Below are 22,995 nucleotides of genomic sequence, written 5' to 3'. Positions count from 1 at the left end.
CAAAAAAAATACAAAAATTAGCTGGGCATGATGGTGCACACCTGTAGTCTCAGCTACTCAGGAGGCTGAGGTAGGAGGATCACCTGAGCCCAGGAAGTCGAGGTTGCAGTGAGCTGTGATTGCACCACTGCACTCCAGCCTGGGCAACAGAGTGAGATCCTGTCTCAAAAAAAAAAAAAAAAAAAAAAAAAAGCTAAGAAGTGGCTTTAGCCAGGGTGTCCCTGTGGCTGCCACCCCCTCCTCCCTGCATTTCTTGCAAAGTACCTAGGACCAGGAGTTTAGGGAGCAGTAGAGGGAGGTGGGTGGGTGAAAACAGGAAGCTCTGGCATTAAACCCGTGTGGCCCCAGGATCTTGGGAAGAAGGAGCCGAGTGGCGCCCAGAGCTGTGGCACCTTCTGCGGGTCGCCTTTTTCTTTTGAATCAGAGGTGGCTGGACTCATCGCAGACAATTGGCTCTTTTATTGCATTCCGCTGGGCCTCTCTCTGTCAAGCCCGGGGGAAAGATGACTTTCCCACCATCCCCCAAGCTGGAAGTGGAATTTCGGGTTTTTTAATGGGTGCAAGCCATATCCTCCTCTAAAAACAGTTTCAGACTTTCCCCACTTACCCCTCGCCTTAGTTTGGGGGCAGGAAGCAGGAGGACATGGGGACTGTGGCTGGCGCTTCCCTCACCGCCCCTTGGGAAGGACCACACAGGCCCAAGGGGACGGGTGAATAACCGAGAACAAAGTCCTAATAAAATAGTCACTTTTATTTCTTAGCAAAACTATTTCCTCCGTGAGGGGTATTTACAACAGAGAAAGGAAAGAAGGGGTCAATTCACAGCGATTTGGAGAGGCTGGAGGGGCTCGTGGGAGGCCCGAAGGGCTGGAGACAGACACTTCACACAATTAACTGGAACTGCTTTTTTCCGGTTTCGGACGGGGACGTCCCCAGAGGGACTTGATGGGGCTGGGGCCCCGCGTGGGGAGGGAACTCGCACAAACCACCCGCCGTCCTGGGCTGGCCCCGGGTCACCCGCAGGTGAGCTCTGGGAGTTCGGGCTCTGGACCCGGGAAGGGGGTCTGGCAGGTCCCGGCGCAGCCCGGGGACGGGGGCGGGGCCGAGGGGCGGGGCCGGGTCGCATGCAAACACCGAGGGGGAGCGGGCGACACGGAGGGGGGCGGCGGCGCGCGCGGCGGGGGCGCGCGGGGGCGGGGCCGGGGGGGCGGTCACGGGCGCCGGAGCAGCACGTGCTCGATGTAATTCTCCAGCTCTTCCTGCTCCTGCAGCCGGCGCTCCTCAGCCTCCGCCTCCTCCTGTGCGCGCCGCGCCTGGGCCTCCCGGCCGGGATAGTGGCGCGAAGGCGGCAAGGCGTGGTGGTAGTGGCGGCGGCGCAAGGCCGAGGGCGGCTGCAGTGTCCGCGGCCGGATGTAGTTGGGGAAAGGGTGGTACGGCCCTGGCGGGTACACCTCGTCCTCCTCCCGATCCCAGGGCGGGAGCACCTCGTTCCAGTCCGGTAGCTCGTCTCTAGCGGGGGCGGGGGCCGGGGGCGGGGGCTGCGGGGAGCGGACGCGGGTGGGGGCGGGGGCGGCACGGGGGGGCGGCACGGGCTCAGGAGGGGCGTTCTTCTTCCGCTTCCGCTTCTCCTCCACCTCCTCGATGATGCTGACCACGTCGTCCGCTGGCAGGTGGAGTTTGGTGGACAGCTCAATGAGGCTGTCGATCGTCTGCGGGTCCATCTCCTCGTCGTCGTCCTCCTCCCCGCCCTCCTCTGCCCCCTCGGCCTCCTTCCGCCGGTGGCCCGGCGTCTCCTCCTGGGAGCGCTTGTCCTCGGCGCCGGCTTCCCCGTCCTCCTCCTCCGCGAACAGGAGCGCGTTCTGCCGCGCCCTCTCCGCCTCCTCCGCCTCTGCCTCCGCCTCCGCCGCCTCCTCATCCTCTTCCCCCACCCTCTCCTCCCCGCCGCGTCTCTCCTGCTCCGCCTCCTCCTCCTCCCTTGCGCTCTCTCGCTCGTCTGCCGCCTCCTGCAGCCCCCGACCCCCGAGGCCGCGCTGCCGGGCCCCGCCCTGCAGCAAATACTGGAGCAGCAGGTCCGAGGCGAGGTCGGCCAGCCGCTCTTCCTGCGCCGCGGCCTGCCGCGTGGCCTCCGCCTGCCGCCGCCCGGCCTCCACCTGCGCCAGCCCTTGCTGGAGAAGGCGCTCGCCCGCCTCGGAGCCGCCAAGGAGTGCGCTCTCCGGCCGGCGCGCCTTGGGGAACGGGGCGGCCAGGCCTTGGTACGCCTTGGACAAGGGTGCCAGTGCCTCGCCTAGGTGTGTTTTGGGGGAGGACACTCCTTCCCCAAACTTGTGGGTTTCGGGAAGGGGCCCGCTCTCGGGCATACGCGCCTGGAATTGCGAGGGGGCCGGGGGCGGCAGGGGCGCGCGCTCCGGGACACGCGCCTGGAACTCTCCCCAGGAAGCGCGCCACACGCGCTCTGGCCCCGGGCTCTCCAGATTCACTCGGGTCAGCGTGTGCGTGCGGGTTTCCGTCTCTGCTGCCGCCGTCTCCTGCTGGCGCTTGGCGCTACTTGGACTGAAATCTCGCAGTTCCTGGAGCAGGGACGCTAGCGCCTCGAGCTCCTCGGAGGGATCGCTCGCCTCGGGCCCATTCTCCGGAGTCTGAGGGCGAGGCGGAGCCGCGGGCTCCGGGCTCTCCGGCGCCGGGAGGCTGTGGGTCTGGCTGCGCACGGTCTCGGTCAGCAGAGCTTCAGCGGCTTCTTCCGCCGGTCCCTGCTGGGAGCCGCTTGGTGCGGGGGGCGAGGCGGGGCGGTCGAGTGCCTGCAGCAGCACCGCGGCCAGCGCCCGGGGATCCACGCCCTGGAAAAGCTCTCCCTCGTCCTGCGGCTCGGAATTCCGAGCGGCTCGGACCTCTGGGGCGCTGCCATCCTTTGGCCCGGGCACTGCGTCCCCGGCTACCGGCTCTTTATGCTCAGAGCTGAGGGGAGGAGGCTGCGCCTCAGGGCGACCCGGGGGTGCTGCCCCTAACCCCTTGATCAGCAGAAGGCAGAAGAGGGCCGAAGCCGACAATCTGAGGGCTTTCATGACCAAGGGGCTGCCGGAGACTGAAAAATAGAAGGGACCAAAAAAAGAGGATTTCTGTAAGAATTCCCCTCTCTAGGTCTACGTTCCCTTCCCCCACCTTTCAGCAGGAAACCCGGGGCTTCCCTGATCCCCCAAACCTTACCCAGAAGAGGAACGTTTAGGAGCAAAGGAGGAAGATGTTGTGCCGATCTCTGGAGCCGTGTAAATGGGAAAATAACCACCGAAGCCCTCGCTTACCCAGGGTCTCCTCGCCCCCTTCCCTGAGCCATCTCACTGCCATCGCCCACGTACTAAGCAGCAGCAATATGGGGGAAAAAAAATCTCTGCTCCCTCCCCGTAGGACTCCCCGGATGGTGCGTGGGCGACTTCAGCAGCGAGAGAAAAAGCTGCGACTCCCCCGTTTACCGGGGACCCTTACCAGGGGGCTCCCTGCTGTGTTTGCAACACCCGCATCGAGAGGAGAGAGAACCCTCCCTCACGCCCACGGCTGCCGAGGGTTTGAGGGACGGACAGCGGAGTATTTACCAGCTGGTGTCACGACGCGAGAGGTGGAGAGGAGGGTCGGGGCGGGGTGGGGACAGGGGAAGATCGGGACGCGTCCGCCTCGGCTCGGAGCGGTGGCCGGGATACGAGCGACGGTCGAGGTCTGGCGTCCCGTGGGCTGGGCTCAGCTGGGTCGGCGCGGCTTCGGGCGGCTCGTTCGCTCCGGCTTCAGCACGCTGGACAGCGCCCGCGCCTCCACCGCCTTATAAAGGGGAGCGCGCGGGGTCACGTGGGCGCGCCCCTCCCCATTGACGTCAATGTTCATTCATGGGGAAGCGGGCGGGCGCCCGGCGGAGGGAGGACGCCCTATGATTGGAGGGTGCCTGCCTCTCCCGGCCTGCGCCTGCGCGCTCGGGCCTTCGGCTGAAGGGGTGTGCGCTAGCGGAGCTCCGGGAAATGAATGAATGAATGAATGAATGAAATGCTGAAGCGGGCAGGGCGGGGGGCTATGAATGAATGAAGGAGGGACGAAGAGAAAAGGATGAATGAATGAATGGGAGAATGAATGGAAGGGTGGATGCAGAGGCGCTGGAAGGCGGGAGGGTGGGTTGCAGAGCAACTTGGAGCTGCTGGATGGAGCCCGCGTTGCTGAGTGGAATAGAAAAAGGGCAGCCCCAGCGTCTGACTGGACACCAGTGGGAGATCAATACTGGGGAGGGGAAGGATAAAGATTCAAGAGCCGAGGAGGGGGCGAGTTCCCTACCCCAAGACCACGCGCCCAAGGACGGCATGAACCTGAGCGCGGAGGGACAGATCTGCGCGCCTGCAGGCGCTGTCCGCGGATCAGCGGTGCGGGTGGCAGCCCCCTGGCAGGGTCAGATGGGTGGATCTTGCGGTTTTGGTAATCCCATCGGGAAGGGTCCGAGTCGGAAGAGAAGGGGGAAAGAATGAGCATGTGTGTGCCTCTGGGTCGTGTCTGTTTCACGACCCGTGCTGTGTCTGGAGAAAAAGGTGTGTCTGTCCTTCTGTCCCCTGACTGCCGCTTGTGTCAAGGCCCCCTGCTGTGCCTCCTTAGCCCATCTCTTCCCACCCTCCCCCGTCGCTTTCCCTCCTGCCGCTCCCCTCCCCCAAGGACATTTGGAGGGCGAGACCAGACCAGGTGGGGAGGGGGTTGCGCAGGTGGGGGGTGACTCAACTCCAGCTCTCTCCACCGCTTAAAGGGAAGGTTTGAACGCGATGGGAGGGGGGCCTGCAACGTCAGAGATAGCCCCTCTCTGCCGCCAGCCCCTTCGACCGTATCTCCTGCCAGAGAGGTTGGGGCTGGGGGCTTGGACAGCTAGAGGTTCCGGGGGTGGGGGGCGATGACGCACAGATTTGCGCAAAGAGAATCCATCAGCGAGCTGGGTCCGGTGAAGGGAGACCAGCCGTGGGCGGGGGTGGGGGGGAGGACGGAAATGGGGAGGGGGCAGGGGAGAGGAGAGGGTGGCAAGGGGGGCAGCCACTGCAGGAATGAAGGGGAGGGAGGGAGGAAGCCTGGAGGGGGCTGCGGTGCTGGCAGAGAGCGGTGCGGGGGCGTGGGCAGGGAAGGGGGGAATGACAATGACACACGCCAAACACACACGAACTGCGGACACAGGGGTGCTCGTGGGCACACGCAGGGCACCCGCACCCTGAGACTCTGGAAACCGAGGTCAGGGCTGCCTGTCAGGGGCTTAGAGACTCTTTCAGAAATGGTCCTCGCCCCCCTCCTCACCTCTTCCTGGCACTGACCCTCCTTCTAACCTCCCCCTCCCTACACACACACTCACGTGTTTTCTCTCTATAACCAGCAGTGGCTTCTCGCTTCCATCAGTGGCTCGACTTTCCCAGAAGAAAGCCCATCAGCTCTGCGGGGAAAGAAATGGGGAGGAGTGGAGAGGGAGAAAAGAGAGAAGAGATGGCAGGGGAGGAGGAAGGAATGAAGGGATCTGGAACAGGTAGAAGGAGCAAGCTAAAGGAGAAAAAAAAAACTGAGAACCAAGGTGACAGTGGAAATTCCAAAGAAAGGAGGGAAAAGAGGGGATAGGAGACCCCGAGGCAATGCCTCCCATCCCCACACACAACTAGCCACGGCCTCCCCTCCTTCCTCTCCCTGCCCCCCATCTCCCCTTCATCTTCCCAGCCTGGATACAGAGAGCAGTGGGATGGGGAGGGGGTCACGTTACCTTCCTGAGGAGGATGAATCAGAGAGAGATGGCTCAGACATCTGGAGAGGGGGAGGGGAAGCCATTCAAGAGAGAAGGGAGAGGGGAGGGAGCCAGCCAAGGGGGCTGACTGAGTAGCTGATGGGGATTAGAGACCAAGTTGCAAGAGGAGAGGAGACAGGCACCTAGAGAAACTGTATTTGCCTGTGGGCTTGTGTGTGCACACACACCTGCGTGTACATGTACATGGCTTGTGCATGTGTGTTTATGTGTGTGTGGAGATGAATGAGATACATGGCTGGGAGTGGGGAGAAAAATAAAGGGAATTGGGGGAAGCAATTGTGCATTTAATCAGATCAAGAGTGGATGGGCATGGTAGTGTTTCCAATTTAACTACGTGATGTTCTCTTCCGGTCTGTGTGGCTGTGATTGTGTTTGCTTCCAGGTGTGTGTGCATGTGTGTGTGTGTTGGGGGGTTCTTATCTCTTCTGCATGCCTGTATGCCCGTGCAGTTTGGAGTCTTTGAGCACACCCAGTTCTGGGCATCCGTTGGTGTCCAAAAAGTGTGCCTGGCTTGGTGGCACACAACCATGTATGTGTAAGCACACACACGGCCCCACTCCCCATCCCTCCCTTCCTGCACTTAAGTTCAAAAGCCCAGGAGAACTTCTCAGAAATCAGCATCCTCAAGGCTCCAGTCATCCTGTGGTGAGGGACGGGGTGGATGTGAATGCCTGGGGCACCAAAAGCTTGGAGATTCCACAATCTGGGTCTTGACTCTGTCTGCATGGTCTCTGGACTCATTCTGTTTCTGCCACTCTCCATCCCAGTTCCCTACTGGGTCAGCTCATTCACACACTCCCCCCCTCTACTGGGGGTGAGCTGTGCCCTTCATACCCTGCTGCCTCTAGGGGCTTCTGGACTGGGCACAGGTTCTTGGGATGGGGAAAGGAGGGAGACAGTAGAAAAAGAAAGAGAACTGAAGAGAGTGGGAGAGACAGAGTGCTGGAAAAGGCAGAGCCGATATGGGGACCTGGTTGGGGATGCCTGGTATTGGCTCTGACTTGTTTGTGTGAATCCATCATCTCTCTTTGTATTTGTTTCTGAATCTCTCTCCAAGAGGGTAGCTGGAGAAGATGGGATCCAGCATCATAGGAATCCAAGCTGAAGATTTGGGAAACCAGGAGAGTGAGGAAGAGCACTGGGTCTTTCCTCTGGGAAGGTCTGGGAGAGAAAGAGAGAGCAGGGGCTTGTGGACCCCGAAGCTCACCGTTCCCCTCTTCTCCTCCCCCTCCCCCCAACCGGTGACTCACCTCTGCAGCCTTTAACTGCGTCAGCCATGGTGGAGGGGCAGGCAGGAAGGGGCCACTTTATGAGAGGGGAAGGGGTCTCCACTTTGAACTTACAGAAGATGCTGAAGGCCCCCTGAAAATTGCCCCATTTAAAATCTTGCCCTATCTCCTCCCCATCCCAGAGCTGGGGAGTCCTGGGGAAGGGACTGAGGGGTGGGCTGGGGGCTATGGGAGGGTCTGGAATTATGAGTGATGGGAAGGCGATGCCCACCCTGATTTTTAGTCCCTAGGTCCCACTCGCCCTCAGACCCCCACCCACTCCTGAGTGGGGGAGGGGAGACCCAGCAAGCGGGGGAGGGCAACGCCGCAGAGATGAGTCACCAAGAAAGAGAGAGAGAAAGAGACAGAGATGGGGAGAGACACGAGGAGAGAGCCACTGGAGAGAGACACACACACACACACTCAAATACACACAGAGATACACACACACCATCAAGGTGGTACCCACCAAGAGAAAGAAAACCACTTCAATCATCCTGAACCAGCCTCTTGCAACTTCTACCTGTCACACACACAACACACTGTCCTACAGAATCACACTGAGATTCGGAGACACACCCACTTACACAAACACAATGTCACACCTAGCCTAGCAGTTACCCAGACCTAGGCTGGAGATGTGTGCAGGGCAATGGAGATGTGCTCTAAGTGTTCTCATTCATTCCTTTTACCAGGTGGAGGGAGGGGCGCCAAAACCCTCAAGGAATGCGACTTCAGAAATCCAAGACGCGGTTGCAGGGACTCACAGGCTGCGCTGTGCACACTCGACAATACACACAAGTCGCCTGCCTCCCCGTCCACACGTACATAGTAACATATCAAGCATCGTCCTCATCAAAAAACAAACAACAGAAAAAAACCACTTGAGGTACCTGATTCTGGGGTACACCAGGCACGTTGTCCCGAATCCATCCCACCCAGACACCCCCTGACTCGTGCACACATGTACAGAAACGCAGACACACAAAGACGCCCACGAACACACTCACACGGACGAAAACCACCTTGTGCTGCCTCGCCCGCGTCCGCGCACGTCCTGGCGCCCCCGCGTGTTACTTTGGGGGATCGCAGTCTCCGCAGATCCAGAGCAGGCTCGCGGGGGCGGTGCCCAGGCTCTCTCCACCTCCTCCACCCACCACGGGTTGCCCACCTAGAAAAGGGGAAAGCAAGCCCGGCTGGCCACGGGCGAGTCTGGAACTGGGGGGTTAGAGGCCTGGATCCTGGCTGATGGAAGCTGGTCTTGGATGCCAAGAGGGACTTGGATGCCACAGAATTGAGTAGCCGCCGACTCCCAGGTCCAGGGAAAAGCGAGGCCCAGGGCAAGTCAGGAGGCCGCGCCGCTGCCCACCTCGGTCCTGAGCAGCGGCTTCTTTCCTCCACTTGGCAGGGGTCGGGTAGGGGCGCACAGCCGGCAGCCCTCCCCAGAACCCCTCCCCACCTCCCCCCTCTCCCTGGGGAGTCATTAGCCCCATTGCCACAGGGCTTAGAGATCCTCTCTGATACAGGCTGCTGGGGAAAAGGGAAGATAATGTGTCTCATTCCTCTTCACTGGGAAGTGAAACAGACACAGAGGGTGACCAAAAGGTCCATTTTATTGTCATACAGTCATGGTCACCTTGACAAGGAGGGTGGCAGCGTGGCCAGGCACAGGAGGCAGCCAAGCAGAGCAGCACAGTAGCAAAACCAGAGCTGGGGCAAGTGGTGAAGCGGCGGTTGCCCCTCCTCCCCCACCTTGTCTACATTCTTCCACCTGCTGGTGTCCACCTCTGCCCACATCTTGGATCCCATCCCCAGCGAACCCCGAACTCACTGCCAACATTCTCCTAGCACCTATGCATTGCTCGAGCTAACATCATCACACAGAGTGAAGTTCTAGGTCATGCTCTAGGCTTGGGATACCTGGGTTCTTTTCACTGGGAGGCTCCTAGCTACTATGAATGACTTAGAAGTCACTTTGATCTTTCCCAGCCTTCTGTTTTCTCCCTCTGCCTTTGATGTGGGGAACCAGTATTGGAGACAGCGCTGTGCAGATGCAGCTGTTACTACTTGCAATTAAATAGAAGACTCTCAAAGTTCTAAAAGCATAAATGATCCAGAGGAAGGGAGTGGTGTCCAGAAATACCAGGAGGTGGGGATTCCAGTTGCACTAGAAGGCGGCCTGGTTGGAACCAGGAGACAGCCCCTGTGCCAGGCTGAGGGACCTGCCCTCCACTGTACCAAACTCTCCAGCCAGAACCACACCACCCCCGCGCCCGGGTGAGCTGGGGCACGGGGGAGCCTGCGAAATAGCAACGTTGTGCAAAGCTGGAGGGAACCCCAGTGAGAGAGGCAGGCTCAGAAAGTGCATCACAAGATGAACAAGGACTCAAATGGGGGAGCAATCTAAATACATTTCATTTTACAGGATCTCTCTCTCTCTCTCTCTCTCTCTCTCTCTCTCTCTCTCTCTCTCTCTGTCTGGATTGCACACTAGGCTGGTGATAGGAAGAGGAACAGGGACAGAAAAATGGGCACTGTGATGTTAAGCATCGTAGAGATCCAGAGAGGATGAGGATGGGAGGCTAGAGAGAATTGGGGAGAGGGCACTGATCTCTGGCACCAGAGCAAATCTCTGGCACTTGAGCGGGGGGAGGGGCTTGAGGTGGAGAGGGCAGTGCAGGGCCAGTTTTTAGGGCTTTAGAAAGGGCAGGAGGAAGAAAAGAAATGTGAATTGGCATCCCACACAATCCTGAGCGCTTCCACCCAGGAGGGGGCAGAAGGGAGAAGCCAGGAAAGGGGGAGTTCACGCCCGGGCTGAGGTAATGGAGAAGGAAGGAAGGACTCTGAAGCCTGTGCAGGGACCAGTTCTTTGGGAAAAGGGTGGATAATAGCAACTCAAGGCCCCCACCTCCACCCCACACCCAATAGTCGGCAAGTTCAGGTCAGGGAATGGGCAATGGTGTTTGGGGGAGCTAGAGGCAAGATAGTGAGGGGAAAAGGGACAGAGTAGGGGGACCTGCGCCGGTAACGGCAGGAGGGCAGGACTCAGAGGGGACTTCCCAGGGGATGCAGCATCGGAAATGGCAGGAGAGAGGCTGGTGGGGGAAACTGTGGAAGGGGGCGAGTCCAAAGTACTTCTTTTTCCCATTCCCCGCCAGAGGAGAGGCCTCAGATGTCGGCCTCCAGCAGGTACTGTTCAGTATAACCCTTCACCAGCTCCAGCCCCAGCCCGGCCTGGCAGAAGTCAGCCAGCTGCGACCACAGCTGGGGCTCCAGGAAGAGCTGGCACATGACGTTGAGGCCGGCGAGGCGCGGGGCCTGGCGCTGCAGGTGCCACAGCAGCTGGCTCTGCACCTGCGCGCCGTCGCTGCCGAAGGCGTCGATGTTGAGATAGCGCCAAGTGCCGTCCCCTCCGTGCGGGATGGGGAAGGGGCGCGTGCACAGTGTGAGCACGCGCGGGCGCGCGCGGCTGTCCACGCGCCACTCCAGGCCCTTGGCCGCCAGCAGGCGCAGGTTGCTCTCGCTAGGCCGGTAGGGCTGCCAGTCCTGGATGATGGTCCCGCCCGGAAGCACTTCACGCTGCACGGAGGGCGACAGCAGGAGGCGTGCCACGTCGCCGCCTGCCTCGGACACGGCCTCGGTGGGCAGCGGTGAGAAGGTGCCGGAGGTCCGCAGAGCAGCCAGCCGCGCGCCCAGCCCGGCCAGCAGCGCGGACGCGTTGAATCGGACCAAAAGGATGCCCTGCGGGGGGCACGAGTGAGCGCGGGGCCGGCGCGGGAGGGCTAGCGAGCCCGGTGCCTCTCGGCAGGCATCTTCACTCCCAAGTTCACGGCCACAGGCTCCCACCTGCGTCCCTCCGGAGGAGCGACTGTGAGGGCTCCGGGCCGAGTAGGGTATGGGAAAGCCTGGGTTTCAAGGGTACCAGACAGGGACCAGGGTCACAGGCTCCCAATACGTGGATCCCCAAGAAGAGGTGGGATCAGTATGGAGTAGCCAGGGAACCGAGGGTGCGGGTCCCCGAGTCTCCAGGGACTTGAAAGCCAGGGAGGCCGATCAGTCAGTAGGATTGGAGAGGCGCAGAGGGAGGACAAAGGCTCAGAGGAGGATGCTTGGGTCCCTGAACAAAGGCAGGATCCTAGGGGAGGCAGGGTGCCCGAAGTTGGGAAGCGAGGACTAGGGTTTCAAGCTGGGAGTCGGGAGTTTGGCTTCCCCTGGGTCAAAAGGTCTGGTGAGGACTGGGAGTCCCAGGGCAAGGCTCAGGGGCCGCGCCACTCGGTAGAGCCCACAGAGAAGGCAAGCCCGTGTTCTGCTGGGGGTGGGGAGGGTCTCCTCGTGTGCCCCAGCAGAGAGGCCCAGCCATCGGAGTTCCCCGTCCTTCTCACCTGCTTGGTGATTAGGCGGTATTTCTTCAGCTCCCGGGGGCCCAGCTGGTCGTCCCGGGTGAGCCGTGCCACCTTGACCCCCGGGTGCTGTCGCTTGACCAGCTGCGAGCAGAAGCGCTGCAGCAGCCCGGCCACGCCCTTCCCGCGCTCCCAGGGCGCCACGCGCAGGCCCTCCACCAGCGCCGTCTCCCCGGCGTCGATCACGTTCACCGACTCCAGCGCGATCTGCGGACCGAGGCCGTTAGCCGGGGGCCCTCCCCGCCTCCGCCCCTGCCAGGGCTGTCGGCTCACTGGGCTCTCCACTTCCCACACGCTGAGCACTCCGTCGTCACCACTCGGGCACCAGGCCAGGCCTGGGTTGGCACGGCCCTTGGGCCTCAGATTACAGAGCCGGCAGAACAGTCAATCGCCAGGGCCTCGTCCACCATTTTTTTTTTTTTTTTTTTTTTTTTAAATTTAGGACAGGGTCTCCTCACCCAGGCTGGAGCGCAGTGGTGCGATCACAGGTCACTACAGCCTCAAACTCCTGGGCTCAAGCGATGCCCCCCACCCCCAAGCCTTTCTAGTAGCTGGGACCACAGACACGCACCCCTACTCCCGGCTTTTTCTTTATTTTTATTTTTTAGAGCGGAGGTCTCCCATGTTGCCCAGGCTGGTCTGGAACTCTTAGCCTCAAGTGATCCTCCAGCCTCGGCCTCCCAAAGAGCTGAGGTTACAGGCGTGAGCCGACGCGCCCGGCCCCTTCTACCTTGTGAGATGCTCCAGCTCCGAGTGTGTCATGTCCTGGACCGCTAGCCACGCCCCTTCTCTGGCTCCTTCCGGGGGAGTTTACCACGCTCCACCTCCTCTTAGCTCCTCCCCCAGCCCAACTCTAAGCTCATCCTGCTCCCACCCTTAGCCTACCCTGTCTCTCCTGCTCCCCACCTCTTTTGCTTTTACCCCCAGAAAAATCCTCCAGTGGATCCTCAAACTTCCAAGTGCTCACCTGTCCCTCTGGTTCCTCTGCTTTAGGAGTCCTCCACCCCACCCTCACTGACATAGCCCCTGGATCCGCGCTGCAAGCCCTGCGCTTCCTCAGCATCCGGACGAAGGCTGGGGAGAAGCTCTCATCCTCCTCTTCCTAAGGTCCACGCACCCGCAGGTGGCTTCACCCCATGTCACCTGGGCCCTGCCCCCGGGCTCACCACGCCTCCGTTGCGCTTGGCCAGCACCACCGTGCGGTCGGGGTCCCGGAGCCAGCTGTGGTAGCGGCTGGGAAGGTAGTCCAGGCCGCCGTAGATGCCCCCCGAGATGGCCAGCACTTCCTCAAACTCCCGTTCCGTGGCTACCACGAAGTCCAGTGGCTCGGCCTCAGCCTCAGGCCCCGATCTGGACCCAGGCTCGGCCCCCGACAACTCGGCCTTGGCCTCAGACCCTGACTCGGCCCCCCGGGGCTCAGCCTCAGCCTCAGGCCCCCATCCGGACCTGGGCTCGGCCTCCACCTCCTGTGGCCAGGTTTCAGAGCTTGGCTCTGCATCTCGGGCAGCCTCCTTTTCTGGCTTAGTGACCTCTGAGGTGGCTGTGCCACAGCTGGCTTCCAGCTTCATGACCCTGCAGAAAAAAGAGAATGCAGCAGGTGGATCAGAGCCCTTCGTTTCCACATCTGGGCCCCTGCACACAAACGGTCCTAATGCCCCTTCCTACACAAATACTCTTTCTTTTTCTTTTCTTTTCTTTCTTTCTTTTATTTTTATTTATTTATTTATTTATTTATTTTTTGAGATGGAGTCTCCTTCTGTCTCCCAGGCTGGAGTGCAGTGTCGCGATCTCGGCTCACTGCAATCTCTGCCTGCCAGTTTCAAACTATTCTCCTGCCTTCGCCTCCTGAGTTGCTGGGACTACAGGCACGGTGCCGCCATGCCTGGCTAATTTTTGTATTTTTAGTAGAGATGGAGTTTCACCATGTTGGCCAGGCTGGTCTTGAACCCTTGATTTCAGGTGATCCTCCCACCTCAGCTTCCCAAAGTGCTGGGATTACAGGCATGAACCACCACACCGGCCCCTTTCTTCACTTCTTCTTATTATTTTTAAATACAGATAGGGATCTCGCTATGTTGCCCAGGCTGGTCTCAAACTCCTGGGCTCAAGATCCTCCCACCTTGTCCTCCCACAGTGCTGGGATTACAGGTGTGAGCCACTGTACCTGGCCCACAAACACCCTTTCTTTTCTGCTGTCCACACAGACCCTGGGAATGGAGGGCTCCCAGCTCCCTCCCTCTTCCCACCAGTTTCCAGAAATCTCAGCTCTACCCACTCCACTCTTACGGGATGCTCCCTAACAGTCAGAAACTTAGAACCCTGTGAGCTCCCCATAGACCAGCCCCAGATCTCCTCCAGGCCCAGCCGGCAACCAGGGACCCAGGCAAAAGAAAAAAGGCATTTGGGGGTAGTTAAAAAAAAAAAAACACAAAACAGGAAGGCCGGGCACGAAGACTCATACCTGTACTCCCAGCACTTTGGGAGGCCAAGGCAAGTGGATTGGTTGAGTCACGGAGTTTAAGAACAGCCTGGGCAATATAGTGAGACTCTGTCTCTACAAAAAATACAAAAAAATTAGCCGGGCATGGTGGTGCGGTGGGCCTGTAGTCCCAGCTGCTCTGGAGGCTGAAGTGGGAGGATCATTTCAGCCAAGGAGGCAAAGGTTGCAGTGAGCCATGATCATACCACTGCACTCCCGCCTGTGTGACAGAGAGAAACCCTGTCTCAAAAAAAAAAAAAAAAGAAAAGAAAAAGAAGGAAAAAAAAAGAGGCACACTCCTTCAAGGACCCCATAACCTCTCTAAGACCTCTGCAAGGACAACATGAGAAAGAAACTCCCCTCTGTACACAAGAAAGTTCCCAGAGAACAGTGGAGGATTCACCCCCACCCCCATTTCCTGCCACTGCCAGTTACAATCCCAGCCAGGGCAAAGGGAGGAGAGTGTAGACCCCATATATCCTCCATATTGCTGCCCCAGTTCCCCATCCCCCCACCTCCACCTCTTGACATACACATTCAAATATAAGCAAGATAGACAGCTCCACTAGAAAATGTCAAGGCAGCCTAGCACGGTGGCTCAGCCAAGGTGGGTAGATCACCTGAGGTCAGAAGTTCGAGACCAGCCTGGCCAGCATGATGAAACACCATCTCTACCAAAAATACAAAAATTAGCCGAGCATAGTGGTGGATGCCTGTAAGCCCAGCTACTAGGGAGGCTGAGGAACAAGAGTCACTTGAAGCCGGGAGGTGGAGGTTGTAGTGAGCCTGAGCCAAGGTTGAGCCACTACACTCCAGCCTGGGCAACAGAGACTCTGTCAAAAAAAAAAAAAAAGAAAGAAAAAGAAAAAGAAAATGTCGAGCCATTCCTTCTAAGCCAATCAACCCCCACCCCCACCCTCCTTTCCTTCCTTCTGCCCCTCTTCCCCATAGGGAGACTTGGGCTCTGTCCACTCCAGGACTAGGAACCATTTGAAAAGGGTTCTGTCCGAGTTCCATCAAAACGAAAGAGAAAGCCCCCTAACCAAGTCCCAGCGACTTCTATTTCTGGGCCTGTCTCTTCCAGATCAGCCAAATCGACCAATCAAATCCCCCCTCTCTCTTTCAGCCAATGATAATGCTCACCTCAGATAACCTACATTAAGCCTCATTAACCAACATCCCAAGGGCACAAAGACCAGCTACTCTGTGGGGGTGATATTGACTTAACTGGAGTTTTATTTTGGTTTTTTTTTTGGTTTTTTTTTTTTTTTTTTTTTTTTTTTTTTTTACAAAAGCCTGACCTAGGTTCCTAGGTTTGGGGAAGGTTGACCAGCAGTGGGACCAAGGAGTGGTTTGCACTTCCAAGTCATAAACAGAGCTTGCCTAAACACGGTATGCTCGCTATACAAACCAAGCTTCAAGACAAGAGTTCCATCTCCCTCTTTGTTTTCTGATTCTTTCTCATCTGATTCCAATACCTGGAAGTTACCAGGATATGGAGCCAGAATTATCAGAGGAGAGGAGGAAGCCAAGCTCAGAGGATTTAGATCCCCTGCTGGGGCCATTAGAGACCATCAGTTTCAACCCATTGTTTTCACAATCAAGGAGATTACCCTTGATTTCACAATCAAGGAGATTAGCCTTGCCTGAGGTGACTCAGTCTGGGTAGAGCCAGGCTAAAAGTTAAGTTTCCTTGGCTTCCAGGCCAGGGGAGAAGACCTCTTATTATTATTGTTGTTGCTTTTTTGTTTATTTTATTTTATTCTTTGAGTCAGGGTCTTGCTCTGTCGCCCAGGCTGGAATGCAATGGCATCATCATAGCTCACTGCAGCCTCAACCTCCTGGGCTCAAGCAATCCTCCCACCTTAGCCTCCCGAGTAGCTGAGACTACAGGCGTGTGCCACTACACTTGGTTACTTTTTTAAATGTTTAATTTTTTTAGAGATGGGGTCCCACTATGTTGCCCAGGCTGGTCTTGAACTCCTGGGCTCAAGCGATCCTCCCACCTCCACTTCCCAAAGTGCTGGGATATTAGGTGCGAGCCACCATGCCCGGCCAAGATCTCTTTGTAGTGTATCTGGATCTCTGAACTCAGCCTGAAGAGCAAGGAGGGGAACTACTGGGTCCTTGAATAGGAGTTGAAGGGCCCAGGTGGGATAAGATGATGAAGAACCAGAGATGGAGTTGCTGGGAACTCCCTCACTGTCTGGCCCACAGGGTCAGCAATCCCTATGCCAACACACAAGCCTCCACGCCTGGGACCAACCCAAGCCCCAGACCTCTTGCACCACACTCTGGGGACAATGCGACCCAAAGAAGAGCAAGTTAGCTTCTGACTCCATCTGCAGCTCCAGGCAACATGAAGCAGCTCTTCATGGCTCCCAGGAAAATGCAAGCTGGTGGTTCAGTGGTGCCTCCAGCAATACCCTCGCTGCCCCCAAAGGTGATGAGGTGTGAGCAACGGGTAGACTGGAACCCACCTGACTCATTCAAGACATTCGGCTCCAGTCTCCTTCCCTTGCTTACAGTGGGGAGACCTTTTCCAAATGGTATTTCTACATCTCAGATAAGGTTGTTTGTGGCAGGAGGTAAGGGTAGGGGTGGACGTGGGGAGTTCCCAGAGTCACGGGGAAGGAAGAACTTTCCAACGCATCCCCCATCTTTCAACCTAGGCACCACCTCTACCCCATTCCCTTTTTGGGGACATGAACAAAGCTTCCCAGGTCCTTAAACCTTGGAGGAGGTGAGTAATAAAACAGGTCAGGGATTCCAGACCAAGCCAAACCTGTGGGCTGGCCCGTAACCCTTGCTTCACACGCTGACCGCTTCCTACCCTCCAGTCCAGCACCCTCTAGCCTGGTTCCATGGAACTCTTAACTCTCATCAGATGTCTAGGCAGAGGTGGAGGCAGCTGGTGAGTCCAGGGCACTGTCGGGGACGTAGTCCAGGTATCTCCTGGACCAAACACCCTCCTAAAAGAGGAACAGCATTTCTTGGCCAGGCAAGGTGGCTCATGCCTTTAATCCCCGCACTTTGGGAGGCTGAGGGAGGCGGATCATCTGAGGTCAGGAGCTGGAGACCAGCCTGACCAACATGGAGAAATCCTGTCTCTACTAAAAAAAAAAAAAAAAAAAAAAAAAAAAATTAGCCTGGCGGCTGGCGCATTCCTGTAATCCCAGCTACTCAGGAGGCTGAGGCAGGAGAATCGCTTGAACCCGGGAGGCAGAGATTGTGGCGACCCGAGATTGTGCCATTGCACTCCAGCCTGAGCAACAAGAGTGAGATGCCGTCAAAAAAAAAAAAAAAAAGAGGGACAGCATTTCTTTCTTCATCCCTATCCCCACATCCTTGGGGACATTCTTTAAATCTCATAAATATGAATGATTGCTTTGGGGAGGGGGTGATCCGAGTCATAGCTGGGCATGATCGGAGTCAGAGCTGGGAATGCCGGGAGCCCACCCACCCGCACCCCACTCCCACCGCACCCCCACACACCTGAAATATCGATGCCCTTGAGGCTGATGGCTTCTTGACACTGGGGGAGGGAGCAGAGGGAGGGAAGGGAGAGCCCAGTCGCCGGGGAGGCGGAGACAAAGAAGGCGGCTGCACAAAGCGCCCAAAGATGAGAGCGAAAAGAACGGGAATGGAGGCAGAGAGCAAACAAAAGCAGACAGGAGATGCGGCCGCAGGGGACAGGCCGGGAAGCGGGAGGAGGCTTCGACACTGAATCACAGACATGACACCTCGTGACTCCGGGCCCAGCAGATTAAAAAAAAAAAAAATCCTAGCACGCACCCCCTCCCCTGGGACACTGTAAATAGAAAGGAGCGTGACACACCCCCTTCGCCCCGGGGTGTGGAGGGCGGGGATCCGGGGGCGGAAGGGGTCAAGGGGAAAAGAAAGTCAGAAAAAAGGCTGGAAGAGAACAACCTTGGAAACAGAGACAAGGGAGAGGCGATGAAGTGGGGGCGGAAGGGAAGGCCTAGGGAGTGGGCAGAGGCAGGGGCTGAGGAAGTTGGCCCAGCGAATAGGGGTGGGGACCCCAGAGGGCCATAGTCGTGGAGGAGGGGGGCTGTCCTGGAGGGTCTTCCCGAGTGAGGGTCATCCCCCTGCCTCTATCCCGGAGTGGGGGCTTGGGCTTGGGCGAGAGGAAGACTGCGAAGGGAGCTGTCTGTTTGGCGAGGGTTCCCCTGGGCACCGGACCCTGGGGACAGGTGGGAGCGACATGGCAACAGAGGGGGGCGGGGGAGCCCTTCTGGACACCTGAAGCGCAGCCTCTGACTCAGTTTTCTGGGTCACCGGACTGGGAGGGGTGGGCAGAAGGGGGCGCAGCCCCTTGGTACCCCTGGGGGGCGGTGGCCTTCTGCTGCCCCATTCTGCGGTGAAGGAGCACGCTAGCCCCCTCCCAAGTCCCCAGGCCCGGCCGCCCCCCTACCTCGCCGGAGCCGGAGCTGGAGCCAGGGCCGAGATGCCGCAAAGCCAATCGGGGCGGGCGGCGGGCGCAGACACCCCCGGTGCCAAGCGAGAGGTCCCTTTGGAGCCCCCAAGAGTCAAAGGAGGATGATGCTCGGGGACTCCGCCGCGCTGTCGGAGCCCGACTCGAACGTCGAAGGTCAGCTCCGGGGCTGCGCCGCAGCACCGTTGGCGACGCGGGCCGGGGCGCCCAGCGGTTCAGGGGTTCGGGTGGCACGCGTGGCTCCCGCGGCGACGCTTCGGCGGCAGCTTAGAGGGGCGGAGACCCCGGCGACACGGGAGAAACCCGGGACGGATCCGGAGCGGACTCGTGCCCTGCTGGCGGGCCGGGGGTCGGGGTGCGCCCTGGGCAGCTGGGTGGCCTCAAGCCCTACTGCCGAGACTCCGCCCCGTATCCCGGCTGGGGAGTGGGACTGGGGATCGGGATGTCTCGGGTTTTGGTGGTGGTAATGCTGGAGTTGCTGGCTTAGTTATCTCCCCACCCCACGCCCAGCACCTCTGTTCTCTGTCTGGGGGTCCCCCATTGCCCCGAAGTCCCCCTCCTCCAGGAGCCACCCCTCGATGAAATCTCCTGCCTCCATTGTAAGAGCGGCTGGGAAGGGGGACTCCGAGCCTTCGTCCCCGGAAACTGATCGAGGGAATCAGAAACCTTAGAACACCGGGAAGGCGAAGAGACATCAAGAGACAGAAGTTGAGAGGCTAAGGGAGGCCAAGACCTCTCCATCTTCTCACCACGGTGTGGGCGCCCGAGCACCCTGGTCCCCCAGGTGCACAAGGCCCCTCAGTCCACAAAGTACCCCGCGGGGCAGCAGGCAGAAAGACCTCCAGGTAGGCAGCGCACACTGTGGCACATTCACACAGACCTCTGCACGCAGGAGGCTCTGCACTCCATGCTGATCCTGGTAGCTGGGGAGGAAGAGGAAAGTGTGGAGTTGGGACCCGGGTGGGTGCAGCGCTGCCCCTGGCTCTAATAAGCTGGTGGCCCAGGCTCTTAACTCCTACAAGGTTCTCCATCCCACCTATAAAGTGAACTTAAGGCTGGGTGCGGTGGCTCACGCCTGTGATCCCAGCACTTTGGGAGGCCGAGGCGGGCGAATCACTTGAGGTCAGGAGTTGGAGATCAGCCTGGCCAACATGGTGGAACCCCGTATCTACTAAAAATACAAAAATTAGCCTGGCCTGGCCGGGCGCGGGGGCTCACCCCTGTAATTCCAGCACTCTGGCAGGCCGAGGTGGGCGGATCACCTAAGGTCAGGAGTTCAAGACCAGCATGGCCAACATGGCGAAACCCCGTTTCTACTAAAAATACAAAAATCAGCCGGGCACAGTGGCGTGCGCCTGTAATCCCAGCTACGCGGGAGGCTGACGCAGGAGAATCGCTTGAACCCAGGAGGCAGAGGCTGCAGTGCACCATTGCGCTCCAGCCTGGGCGGCAGAGCGAGAATCCAACTCAAAATAAAATAAAATAATAAATAAATAAAGTGAGATCAGAACACCTTCAGTTCTACCCTGTAAGGAACCAAGAAAGTGATGGACAAAGTAACTGTAAACTGGGTAATGGACATAGTAACTGATGGAAAGATGATGGGAAGTGATGGACCTAATAACTGTAAACTGCTTTGGAGATGCAGGGAAAGATGTTAAGGACTTTCAAGGTCTGCTGGAGTCCTCTCTCCAGGGGCTGCCCAGCTCTCATGCTCCCCCTACCCTCTCCCCCACCCTGAAATTCATTGTTCACTCATCTTATTCCATTTTTTTTTTTTTTTTCCCTTTTTTTTTTTTACTTTCGGAGGTGATAACTTCATAGCCAGGCAAACTGACCCCATTGGATGTGCCAATGTAATAAGAAGGAAGGTCATGTTCCTGGAATCCCACATACAGGAATTCCAACCGAGGGTTAAAGGGCTAAACAGAAATAACACCAAGGGTTAAAGGGATGAGAATCAGGACTTCTAGGCTGAGGCAGGGCGAAAGGCAACTGACAAGTTATTTAACCTTTTGATAATAGGACTTCCCCCATTTCTGATTTCTGAAAGGGCTAACACACTGTGCGTCTCACCAAACTGCAGATTGCAGTTAAGGTGCCATATGCTTCACAGTGGGAAAGAACTTCAAAAAGTTACAGATTTCAAGGAAAAAATCACTAGTGGCCAAAGAGAGAGACCATCATATGCTAATCCCGCCCCTTTAGCCAGAAGCCACACCTTCCACCAACAGAAACTCTTGGATTGGTCCAACACTCACACACTTCCAGTTCCATCAGCCAATCAGAATCAAAAGTTTCCCAACGTTTCGACCCCTCCCCTTAATCCAAGCCACTCAGAAGCAACTTGTCGCTGTAAGTCCCGCCTCCAAACCGCTCACTGGACCAATGGAAAGCCATCTTGTTCCAGGCTTCATTCTCAGACATCTAGGAGAGCCAGTTTCCCTCTCAAAGAACAAGTGGCTTTCAGCTTCTTAAGTGTTCGGAGGATGCAGGGAGGCGGCCTACTCTGGGATGGAGGAAAGCTCTGGCTGAGAGGAGACAGCCCTGGAGTGGCTGGCCTCGGTTCCAGGACTACCCTCTACCCAGTACTGGTGGTGATGTGGTGAATGTTTACTAAGCACTGTAGCTGAATCTTCATAACGCTGTAGGGGAGGGGGGATTGTTTAGCCATTTTACAGAAGAGCAAAGTAGCTTCTGAGAAGGCTATGGACTAGATCCCATAGGATTTATTTTATTTTATTTTATTTTTATTTTTTATTTTGAGAAAGAGTCTCGCTCTGTCGCCCAGGCTGGAGTCCAGTGGCGCGATCTCGGCTCACTGCAGCCTACGCCTCCCGGGTTCAAGCGATTCTCTGGTCTCAGCTTCCTGAGTAGCTGCACCACCACGCCCAGCTAATTTTTTTTTTTTTTTTTTTTTTTTTTGAGACGGAGTTTCACTCTTGTTGCCCAGGCTGGAGTGCAGTCTCTTGATCTTGGCTCACCGCAGCCTCCGCCTCCGGAGATCAAGAGATTCTCCTGCCTCAGCCTACTGAGTAGCTGAGATTACAGGTATGCGCCACCACGCCCGGCGAATTTTTGTATTTTTAGTAGAGACTGGGTTTCTCCATGTTTGTCAGGCTGGTTTTAAACTCCTAACCTCAGGTGATCCGCCCGCCTCGACCTCCCAAAGTGCTGGGATTACAGGCGTGAGCCACGGCACCTGGCCATGCCCAGCTAATTTTTGTATTTTTAGTAGAGACACGGTTTCACCATATTGGCCAGGCTGGTCTCAAACTCCTGACCATAAGTGATCCTCCTGGCTCAGGCCTGTAATGCCAACACTTTGGGAGGCCGAGCAGGAGGATCTCTTGAGGCCAGGAGTTTGAGACCAGTCTGGGCAACATAGTGAGACCTTGTCTCTACCAAAAATAAAAAAATTAGCCGGGCACGGTGGCATGCACCTGTGGTCCCAGCTACTCAGGAGGCTGAGGCGGGAGGATCGCTAGCGCCCTGGAGTCTGGAGTTGCAATGAGCTCTGAAGGTGCCACTGGGTGACAGCCTGGGTGACAGAGGGAGACACGTCTCTCTCTCCCCCCCCACATGTATATATATATACACACGTGCATCTCTATGTATATGTATATATATGTGTATCTACGTGTGTGTATGTGTGCGTGTATATATATACATACATATATATACACATACATATATACATATATACACATACATATATATATAGAGAGAGAGAGAGAATAAAGCACCAATCAAGTATTAGTGCCATTAATACTGGAGATAGGCTGGGTGACGTGGCTCACGCCTGTAATCCCAACATTTTGAGAGGCCAAGGCGTGTGGATCACTTGAGGTCAGGAGATCAAGACCAGTCTGGCCAACATAGCAAAACCCCTTCTCTACTAAAAATACAAAAATTAGCTGGGCATGGTGGCACGTGCCTGTAATCCCAGCTACTCTGGAGGCTGAGGCAGGATAATCACTTGAGCCCGGGATGTGGAGGTTGCAGTGAGTCAAAATGGTGCCACTGCACTCCAGCCTGGGCAACAGAGCGAGACTCAGTCTCAAAAAAAAGAAAAAAAAAATTTTTTTTAAGAGACAGGATCTTGGCCGGGTGCAGTGGCTCAAGCCTGTAATCCCAGCACTTTGGGAGGCCGAGACGGGCGGATCACGAGGTCAGGAGTTTGAGACCATCCTGGCTAACACGGTGAAACCCCGTCTCTACTAAAAAATACAAAAAACTAGCCGGGTGAGGTGGTGGGCGCCTGTAGTCCCGGCTACTCGGGAGGCTGAGGCAGGAGAAGGACGTAAAAACCCGGGAGGCGGAGCTTGCAGTGAGCTGAGATCCGGCCACTGCACTCCACCCTGGGCGACACAGCGAGACTCCGTCTCAAAAAAAAAAAAAAAAAAAAAAAAAAAAGAGACAGGATCTTGCTCTTTCACCTGGAGTCCGGAGTGTAGTGGCACAATCATAGCTCACTGCAACCTCAAACTCCTGGGCTCAAGAGATCTCCCACCTCAGCCCCCTGAGTAACTGAGACTACAGGCACATGTCACCACACCCAGCTAATTATTGTATTTTTTGTAGAGGCAGAGTCTTGCTATGTT

General features: G+C 57.2%; 3 protein-coding genes across 4 annotated transcripts in view; 1 reads left to right on the top strand and 2 right to left on the bottom strand.

The window, feature by feature from the left end:
• Window positions 1-22,995, top strand: part of ZNHIT1 (zinc finger HIT-type containing 1) — a 71,880-nt gene that overhangs the window by 2,020 nt on the left and 46,865 nt on the right. The window lies entirely within an intron of this gene.
• VGF (VGF nerve growth factor inducible) lies at window positions 737-3,804 on the bottom strand. 2 transcript variants are annotated; one of them, XM_050783717.1, is made up of 3 exons: window positions 3,585-3,804; window positions 3,202-3,250; window positions 737-3,079 (listed from the first exon to the last, which is right to left on the bottom strand). In XM_050783717.1, exon 3 carries the CDS (start codon window positions 3,057-3,059, stop codon window positions 1,212-1,214), a length of 1,848 nt encoding a protein of 615 aa, XP_050639674.1. In that variant the 5' UTR covers window positions 3,060-3,079; window positions 3,202-3,250; window positions 3,585-3,804; the 3' UTR covers window positions 737-1,211. The 2 variants fall into 2 exon arrangements, with proteins under 2 accessions (XP_050639674.1, XP_050639673.1); XM_050783716.1 differs by lacking the exon at window positions 3,202-3,250.
• Window positions 9,691-18,544, bottom strand: NAT16 (N-acetyltransferase 16 (putative)). Its single transcript, XM_050783741.1, has 6 exons — window positions 18,371-18,544; window positions 17,431-17,470; window positions 12,884-13,028; window positions 12,623-12,793; window positions 11,439-11,663; window positions 9,691-10,797 (listed from the first exon to the last, which is right to left on the bottom strand). The coding sequence occupies exons 3-6, from the start codon at window positions 13,022-13,024 to the stop codon at window positions 10,225-10,227; spliced, it is 1,110 nt and encodes a 369-aa protein (XP_050639698.1). The 5' UTR covers window positions 13,025-13,028; window positions 17,431-17,470; window positions 18,371-18,544; the 3' UTR covers window positions 9,691-10,224.

This window comes from Macaca thibetana, chromosome 3 (genome assembly GCF_024542745.1).
Source record: "Macaca thibetana thibetana isolate TM-01 chromosome 3, ASM2454274v1, whole genome shotgun sequence".
Taxonomy (NCBI): domain Eukaryota; kingdom Metazoa; phylum Chordata; class Mammalia; order Primates; family Cercopithecidae; genus Macaca; species Macaca thibetana.
The sequence above is the reverse complement of the archived record's forward strand: the minus strand, read 5'-3'. Positions and strand labels throughout refer to the sequence as shown.

What these genes read in the sequence shown, in the direction of transcription:
- VGF (XM_050783717.1), bottom strand. Translation starts at nt 3,059, where the DNA reads ATGAAAGCCCTCAGATTGTCGGCTTCGGCCCTCTTCTGCCTTCTGCTG.
- NAT16 (XM_050783741.1), bottom strand. Translation starts at nt 13,024, where the DNA reads ATGAAGCTGGAAGCCAGCTGTGGCACAGCCACCTCAGAGGTCACTAAG. An exon ending in GGTCCGGATGGGGGCCTGAG is followed by an intron (nt 12,794 to 12,883) that starts GCTGAGGCTGAG and finishes TCGGGGCCTGAG; the next exon opens with GCTGAGGCCGAGCCACTGGA. An exon ending in CCAAGCGCAACGGAGGCGTG is followed by an intron (nt 11,664 to 12,622) that starts GTGAGCCCGGGG and finishes CTCGGTCCGCAG; the next exon opens with ATCGCGCTGGAGTCGGTGAA.